This window comes from Manacus candei, unplaced genomic scaffold, assembly GCF_025592945.1.
Source record: "Manacus candei isolate 608988 ecotype Guabito, Panama unplaced genomic scaffold, ASM2559294v1 h1tg000025l, whole genome shotgun sequence".
Lineage (NCBI taxonomy): Eukaryota > Metazoa > Chordata > Aves > Passeriformes > Pipridae > Manacus > Manacus candei.
The window spans coordinates 1,462,655-1,471,747 of NW_026138073.1; the positions used below are offsets into that span (position 1 = coordinate 1,462,655).

Sequence of the window (9,093 nt, forward strand, 5' to 3'; positions counted from 1 at the left end):
TCCTCCTCGCCTGACTTCAAGGAGTCGCTCGGGAAGCCCTATTTATGGGTTGAAATGCTGCTGAAAGAGTTATTGCCGTGTTATTCAGCTGTTGTGCCAAGCCTGCATGGGGATCGGGTTTCTGCTGAAAGGGTGCCAGGCACGTCTTTTTCCAGGAACCAGCAGCCGTATTTAGCCTCCGGCTGCACATGAAAGACTGCAGTCGGAAACGTGACATTGTGTCAACATTTGAGGCAGGTCAGAGCTGGGTGAGACCATGAAAACAAGTCCAGGGAACTCTGCACACCCCGCCGGGGCTGCCCGGCGCTGGCGCCGTGCCGGGGGTCGCCCCTCCATCGCCCTCCTCCCTGGATGCCCCCTTGGCTCCGGGATGCGGCGCCGGGCTCTGCCCGCGGGGAGTGCGCAGGGCAGGGGCTGTTCGGGGTCCCCGCCCGGTGCCACCACAGGGGCAGCCCCTGCCCCACGACGTGGCCGGTGCCTGCTCTGCCCCACAGAACTCACCTGTCCCGCTGGCACCCCGCCAGGGCAGCAGAGAAAATCCCTGGCCCGTAATTATCCTTTGCTTCCTAGATAAATGTTCTCTCTTCCACTCTTTTTTTACAATTCTCTCTCCCCCCCCCCCCATAGCTGAAGATCTGGGGTTGCTGTGAGTCCTCCCACCATGGGACAAAGTGGGTCAGGAGATGGAGACCGAAAGGGAGTAAGAGCTGTGAAAAGGAGCCAGAAATCCAGCGGGTCCTGAGGCTGGAGGTGCCCTGTGCTGAGCACCAAATGGGGGTTACTACAGTTGCCTTCAGTGAGATCAATATTTAGGCCTAATTAAAACAAACACAGCATGAACGCCAGGAAGTGTGAAGGCCCCAAACACATTAAGCAGCCCTGCACTTTTTTCTAGTATTACTTAAGCTAACATTTCTTTGAGCTAATTCTAACCACAGTCTAACAGCAGCCCCTGGGCGCCTGCCTCTCTCTGCAGGGTCCCAGAGGTGCTGCAGCCCAGGACTGAGCAAAGCTGGACCAGTTGGGCCCTTAAACTCTCCCCACGTTTTGTGCTTCATCTGTGAAAATCCAAAATCTCCCCCTGAAGTGCCTGTGCCCCATCCCCACAGAGGCAGCACCGCCAGGAAACCGAGTCCTCCCACCCATCCCTTCGCTTCTCCCATCTTGTGCCTTCGGGAGAGGTTTGGGATCAACAACATCTTGTGCAGAGGCCATATGTGGCTCATACCCCCAGCCCTTGCAGCAGCAGTGAGTGAAGGCACGGGGCTGCTCCACCACCTGCTGAAAGTCCCAAACCAGGGACACCCAGGACATGTGGAGGCAGCAGGGATTGCTCCCAGCCAAGGCAGGACCTGGCCCTTGCACCCCTCAGCCTCAAGGGGCTGGTGGGCACCATCCTGGCAGTCCCGTGGCAGCTCTGACACAGGCTGAGGGCACTGGTAAAGCAAAACCAGTTTGCAACAAGCCCATTTTCCACCAGGTACCAGGCAAAGCCTGTGGAGACGCTGCATCCTCCATGGCAAGGGGCTGCCTCCTCCCCATGGAGCTTGGGGCCCAGGAGCCAAATGCCAGACACAGGGAGCACAACGTGACATCAGGAGAGAGCAGGAAAGCCAGCCAGGCTCTCCTGGCACCTCCTGCGGGTTGGGAGCGAAAAAAATCCCTGGAGGTGCCAAGGGAGTTAAAATAAATAAATATCTCTGGTGACAGGGGTAATGGGACCCTGAGCTCCTTCGGGCACCCATGGCAGAGAAGACATGGGAGCAGCGAGGAGAGTCCTGCTCCCCCCTGCACCCCGAAATCCCCACTTCTGCCTGCACCCCGAGATCCTGCTCCCCTCTGCACCATCCCATTGCCATCCACTGCTGGACCAGACCACACAGAATGACCCTGCTCAAACATTTCAAAGCACAGGAGGCAAACCCTTATCTTCCACAGGAAAAGAATTATTTTATTAAGCATTTTTAAACAACTACTTAACATTTACTCAAGATAAAAATATGTACAATATCCCACCTTGAAGGCAACTCCAAAATATAAACACTGTACCTCTCCCGAGAGAAAAATGGAATATTCTTCTCTTCAAAAAAAAAAAAAAGACAACCCAGAAACAAGAATACATTCATATTTCTCACTTCTTTATGCTCAAGTAGTTATACAAATAATAAACATCTGAAACGTTTTACCTTTTAATATATTTATATAATATATATATATATATTTATAACAGGATTTTACAAATAAAGGCAACAACTGTTTACCAAAAAAACCAAAAAACCAACAACAAAATAAACGTTAGAACACAATCTGCAATCAAGCATAGTGCATCTCAACAGCTGGTGCAATGGGGGGATGACAGGAGGATCCAGACAACGGGGTTCTGGTCACCAGTTCTCAAAACCAGTCAGAAAAAAACCACCAAAGAGCACTGCCTTTTGCAGTGAAGTTTGGGGGTTTTTCCTTAAAAAAAAGGGTAAATGGGAGATGATGTTCCTCTGCAGAGAAAGCCCCTTGCAGTTTAACAGTGTCACCAGCCAACCCCTCTCTCTCTAACACAGGGATGTGAGCCAGGGTTTGCCAAGGAGACTGAGGAATTCAGATGCTCAAACCCCGCCGGGATCGGACTCCTCTGAAAATCCCAGCCTTTTCATTTTCCAAAGGCACTGACAGGGGCACATTCAGCAGGGATTGTGCTGCCCACTCCAGCTGAACTGCTCCCTCTGGCACAGAGCTCCCCCCTTGGCCCAGCCAGGAGCAGCTGGGCCGGGAAAACCTGGAGATTCCCGACAGCCCCGGTGAGACTGTACAGCAGCAGCGGGAGAGGCCGGAGTCAGGTGCAACAAGCCAAGTGATCCATGGGACATTTCCTCCCCAACCCGGCCCAAAGTAGCAGCTCAAGTTACAGGAAGGGGCGCAGGTTAATTGATTTATTAGATGTATGCCATGGAAAGCTCCAAGCAGCAGCTACCTTTTATTTCTGAAAAACAGATAAATGCATCAGCAAAGGTGTGGAGAGAAACCCATCTTAGGTCTACCTGACCCTGCATGACCAAGCAGTGACCACTGCCCTGCTCCTCCTGGTGCCACTGCCACCACCACAGTGACCACTGCCCTGCTCCTCCTACACTCCTGGTGGCATTGCCACCACCACCACACCACGCCTGGGGTCACTCAGACACTGGTGACCAGTGGAGCACCCACCAGTCCAGCTGGAACTGGACAGGGAGCCGTTGCCTTGGGAGCTGTTCAGGGAAGTACCGTGTTTCACGTCCAGGTATTCTGGATGTGCAGACCCTCAAACCGAGTCTGCCCAATGGAATATTTTTTCACAGCTTTGCAGTACAGTCGCAGCTGACCGAGTCAACTGTTGCTCTGTAGATGTGGAGAGGGAAGAAGGGCAGGGGTAAAGCACAAACCCCTTCTTTTTACTTTTTAATCTTTTGGAAGAAGTTGTGAATCGCGGAGCTGGGCACATCCTTCATCCTTCTCCAAGCTACCTGACAAGTCAGAGAAAAGGGGATTTAGCTTCCTATGTGCAGTGAACCTTATCCCCACACCTCAGTCCAGCCAATATAGAAAAGGGAAACAGTCTCAAACTAAAAAAAAAAAAAAAAGAAAAAAAGAAAAAAAAACCAGTCACATTGTGCTTAGTCTTTGGTTTCCAAGTTCAAAGGAGGAATCTGCTTCAAAGCTTGCAGCAGAGCTGAGGAGTCGATGGGGGAATGGGCCGGGACAGGAGAAGGGAGTCTCTGGGGCATCAGCAGAGGGGGGGAGATTTTGTCGGGGCTCATGAAGCCCGTGAGCGCCGCGGCAGAGGCCGGGAGGCTGGGGTACAGCACGGGCACCGAGGCCGGGTACCAGCACTTCTCCAGCATGGGCAGGTAGGCGGTGGCGGACGGCGGGATCAGGTAGAAAGGCAGGCACAGGGGAGGCTGGTGAGCGTGGGGGCCCAGGAAGCTGCTGGAAGAGCCCATCATGTCACTGCCAAAAGGGCCCTCGTCCTCCGGCGACTCCAGCCTGCTCCTTTTGGCCGGCGGGTCCTCAGTCTCTTGCTTAATAGAGCTTATTCTCTCCTGCACGGCGTACTTGAGGTCGGTATCCTTTTTGAAATAGGGCTGCTCGGGTTTGGAGTCACTTTTCTCCAGCTCCCCCCCGTACCCGCTGTCCGTGTCCGTGTCGCTGCCGCTCTGCTCCCCGCTGGAGTGAGCGAATGTCCGCTGGATCACGGGCACGCAGTTCTTCCCGTGGCCCTCGCCCGCCGTGCTCAAGGGCACGGGCTTCTCCTTCAGGTCCACCATTTTGGGGGGGATGTCCCCGGCCTTGCGGGCGGCCCCGCCCTGCAGCACCTCGCTGGCCATGCGGTGCAGGTGGCTGACCAGCTGCGACGACTTCAGCTCCTTGCCGTTCTCGTGCTTCGCCAGGTATTGCAGCATTTCCTTGGCACACATCTGGAAACCCGATCGAAACATTTCCTGGCTGGAATCAAGGTTTCTCGATGACAGGTCACCTAAGGGAACATTAACAGAAAGAAATTAAAAATTAACAACATGCTAAATAGTTCCACTTCCATTTCTGAGGAGGACCGGAGATGATATTGAACCTGGGGTACAGCACAGCCAGAGGGGACTGCGATGGTCAACCTGGACTCTAGCAACAGAAATCCTGGGATTTCTGCAAAAATGAACATTTTCACTGAAACATCCACTTGTCCACTTTTACATAACAACTTTAAGCTTATTTTTCATTCTGTATTTACTGTAAAATCCACCTTCAACAGGTGCTGGAGTACAGAGCACAGGAGTGAGTCAAGCTGTGCCTTCCCCAGGAACCACCCCTGGGACCGCAGGGTGCACCTCACCCTGCACCTCCGGGCAGGGAGCTCCGGGGGCTGCTCCACCAGCAGCTCCACCAGCCCCGGGCAGCTCCACCACCCTCCCTGTGGCTGCCGGGGCAGGGACGGCTCCCCCAAAAACTCAGTTTTACTTTATCAGATTCACGTGAGTGCCACATGTGAAAACAGGAGGAGGAAGTATATCTAAAGCTGATAAGCTGAAACACCGAGTCCCTTCTGTGTGCAGAGCACAGGCCAGCTCAGTTATTTAGAAACTTAAAAAAGGTGTGTACAAAAAGCAGATTTGTTTTCAGAAAAAAACACCCAAACAAACCCAACTGGGTTATGTAAAGCTCATGAACGCAAACGGGAAGGTTTAGGTAGCTTTGGAGAGAACCTCACAGCAAACCTGGGCTTTAACTACAACTACTTAAAACCCAATTTGATTGCAAACAACCCCACAGGGCACTGACTGCCGTGAGAAATGCATCTTTTTTTGCAACAGCTCGTAAGCAAAGCCAGAGAAAATGACAGCGATGAAAGGCCAGAGCTCCTGCCTCCTCCCTTCCCGGGAACGAGGTGTCACAACCGCGTTTTGCGGCCTCCCCAGAGAGTCCCTCACACACAGGGGCTCACACGGTGCCGCAGGAACACTCACCTGCCTGCAAACCGTTCTGCAGAGCGATGATCTTCTGCTGCTGCTGCTCGATGAGATTGGTCAGTGCCTTCACGTGCTTCAAGGTGAGCTCCAGCACCACAGCCTTCTCCAGGTGACCTAAGGTCTGGGAGCACAGGGACAGGTTGGCGCCTGCTGCGGGGTTGGACATGCAGGCAGCAGCCTGTGGGGCTGCCAGAGCCCTCCAGGAGCCGAGGGAGGACGGGCACGGTGTGATCCTGAGCAGTGCAGGACTATAACCGACAACATTCCAGGAAATAAGTTAAAAAGCGGGCTCCGGGAAAGGCTCTCACAGAACCCTGTGGGTATTTTCGGACCAGCCGCATAGCTCAGGAGAAGGCTTTTATTTATCCGTTCTGCTGCCCCTGCTGGCACCGTGACTTGAGCCCGGGAGAGCCCTGGGGAGCCCGGCCGGGGGCTCCTCTCGCCCGGCAGCGAGGGGGGGTGTCCGGCGGGCAGTTCCCGCAGGGACCCACACTCATAGAGCCACCCGAGAACATCCCTCCCGAGAAAGTTTGGGATGCGCTTACAGCCCGTCCGGGTGTGCAGCACCGCGGAGCGAAAACACAACCCACCCCAAATCCGCGGCGAAACGGCAGCAGAGCCCCGTCCATCCCCCGGCCCATCTCCGCCCGCCGCTCGCACCTACCGTGAGCTTGAGGTGCTCGGGCAGCAGGTCCTTCAGCTGCGCGATGCACTCGTTGATCCTGTCGCGCCTCTTCTTCTCGATCAGCCGATGCGGCAGCTTGTAGGTCTCCTGCGGGGCCGGGGGCAGCGGGTCAGCGGGGGGAGAGCCCGCACGGCCCCGCTCCCGCTGCTCCTCCCGCCCCGTGTGCCCCGGGGAGCGGCCGATTCCCATTCCCGCTGCTCCTCCCGCCCCGTGTGTCCCGGGGAGAGGCAGAGCCCCCGCCCCGGGAGCGCTGTCACTGCCACTGCCGGGGCGCGCACTCCCCGATTTATCCCGCTAACCCACAATTTTACCTTATCATCCCCCAATTTACCCGTCCGCCCTCAACTCACCTTGTTGTCCTCGCTCCTCTTCAGCCCCCTCCGGGGCTTGTACACCTGGTACATGTGCGCGAAGTCCAGCCTGCACGGGGGAAAGCAGAGCAGCGCGTTACCCCCTGCCCGGAGCCGCTCCCCCCGCCCGGCCGGACCCCCCGGACCCCCCGGACCACCCGCTTACCCCGGCAGGTCCGCGCCGTCCAGGGCGGGCAGTTTGCCCAGGCAGGCGGGCGGGGGCTGCGCGCTGGGGATGCGCTCCATGGCGGGGGCGCGGGCGGTGCGGGGCGCGCTCAGGGGCTGCGGGCGATGCCGGCACCGCTGCTGCTGCTCCTGCTCCTGCTGCTGTTGCTGCTGCTGCTGCTGCTGCTGCTGCTGCTCATGCCGCGCCCGCGCCGCGCGGGCTGAGGAGCGGCGGGGCGGCCGCGGGCCGGGTTAAATGCGGGCGAGTGGGTGGACGGGAGCGACGTGCGGAGCCCTGTGACCGCCGGCACGTCTGGCGGCCCCGGCGCCCCCGCCCCGCCGTCACATGAGCCTCACGTGGCGGCGGCGCGGGGGGAGGCGGGGCCGCCCGGACCGGCCCCCCCGCCCGCACGTGTGTCCCGGCGCGGCGGCACCGCCGCTCCCGTCCCGCTGTCCCGGTGTCCCGGTGTCCCCGCCGCTCCCGCTGTCCCGGTGTCCCCGCCGCTCCCGTCCCGCTGTCCCGGCGGCACCGCCGCTCCTGTCCCGCTGTCCCCGCCGCTCCCGCTGTCCCGGCGTCCCCGCTCCCCGCAGGCGGCAGCCGCGGTGCCGGTGCTCCCACCGTGTGCGCTGAGATCGGGATAAAATAAATCACCCCCCAAAGCGACAGAGGCGCAAACACGGACCCGGGGAAACCGGCGGCTGCGGAAGTTTGGAAGTGTGGGAAAAAAAATAACTGAGAGTCACTAAAATGTGGCTCTGGGGAAGTGTCGGTGCTGCGGGGAAGTTTAGGGCTGGTGGGATCTCATCACTGAAGTGTTCAGGGCCAGGTTGGACAGAGCTTGGAGCAACTTGTTCTAGTGGAAGGTGTCCCTGCCTGTGGCACAGGAGTGGAATGAGATGGGCTTTAAGGTCCTTTCTAGCCCAAACCATTCTGTGATTCTATGAGGAATTTTCAGGAGGAAATCCTTCCCTGTGAGGGTGGGGAGGCCCTGGCACAGGCTGCCCAGAGAAGCTGTGCCTGCCCCTGGATCCCTGGAAGTGTCCAAGGCCAGATTGGACGGGGTTTGGAGCAACCTGGGCTAGTGGAAGGTGTCCCTGCCCGTGGCAGGGGGTGGCACTGGATGGGCTTTAAGGTTCCTTCCAACCCAACCCATTCCATGATTTCCCATGCTTGCACCAAGGATCTGCAGCCGGTGGACACTGTTGCAAAACCCTGAGTGATGATAATGGTGTGTGAGTACCTGCCAAGGCAAAGCTCTCCTGAAGGGCCGTGGTCACTTCCCTGCTGAATGCTGAGCAAGTAGAGGCAGGCTCATCTGATAAATGGTGCACTTACCCAGATAAGGAAATAGCAGAACTCCAGCCCAGAGCCACTGCTATCGCCTGGAGAGTCCTGGCCTGCTCCACCTCGGGAGGAATCCGAGGGCAGCAGGTACTATGTGAGAGCACAAAGATTTTATGCAGGCATTAACAGCACAGCACTGTACCAGTGAAAGCAGATGCTTGGGTTGTCCCACTCAGTGTGGTCTTCTCGGTGTTTGGCAGCTGAGCCTGCAAACCTGGTGATTATGGCCAGGATTATGGAATCACAGACTGTTTGTGTTGGAAGGGACCTCAAAGACCATCTAGTTCCAACCCCCTGCTATGGGCAGGACCTGCTCACCAATCTTGAGAGTCGCTGTGGTGCTGCAGCCCCACCACAGAGGAGGGGACGTGGGGACTGAAAATGGAGCACTGAGTACCAAAGGATCACAGCTCTGGGCTGTGAGCCTCTCACAGCAGAGCTCGTCTTTCCTTCAGGCACTGAAAAATTCAGCAGTAAACATCAGAAACATGGGAGTGCTGTGTTTGTCCCTGATGCAGCTCAGGGGACCATAACCAGCCTCAGTAACGAGCCCTGGATCAGACAGTTCGTTCTCTCTCTGCCCTGAAGACCTAAGCTGTTATTTTCCAAACAAAGGGTGAAAAAAACACGAACAATTTTTCATCTGTCCCATCACTGACCCTCTGTCCAAGGCAACAGAAATAATTAGAGCTTGCTGAAGCTGATTGCTAATGAAAAATGAGGTTTGGGGCCAACCTGCTCTTCATCTGAAGTTCGGGCTCTGAGAGTACGTGGACAGCTTCATGCCCGTGGATTGTCTGACTCCTGCATGCTCTTTGAGATATTCGGTACATTCCTGCAGTGGGTGGTGAGCCACAGATCAGGGTCAGAGGTAATCCCCAATTATTTAGCCCTTTTACTGTTCTCGTGCTTGCCAAACAATTCTCCATATCAGGATTTACTCATGACCTTAAGGGACGTTGCCAAGGATTTAGGAGTCCCCCTAAAAGGAGGATCCAAATGAAGTTATTACATTCTTGTGCATCAAGTTAGATTGCTCGAGAGTTGAGTTACATT

At 56.3% G+C, this 9,093-nt stretch overlaps 1 protein-coding gene across 1 annotated transcript; it reads right to left on the bottom strand.

The window, feature by feature from the left end:
• Nucleotides 1-1,925: 1,925 nt before the first annotated feature.
• Nucleotides 1,926-7,007, bottom strand: BHLHE40 (basic helix-loop-helix family member e40). The gene is made up of 5 exons (XM_051788703.1): nt 6,694-7,007; nt 6,528-6,597; nt 6,157-6,264; nt 5,490-5,613; nt 1,926-4,507 (listed from the first exon to the last, which is right to left on the bottom strand). Exons 1-5 carry the CDS (start codon nt 6,771-6,773, stop codon nt 3,648-3,650), a joined length of 1,242 nt encoding a protein of 413 aa, XP_051644663.1. The 5' UTR covers nt 6,774-7,007; the 3' UTR covers nt 1,926-3,647.
• Between the last annotated feature and the right edge of the window lie 2,086 nt (nt 7,008-9,093).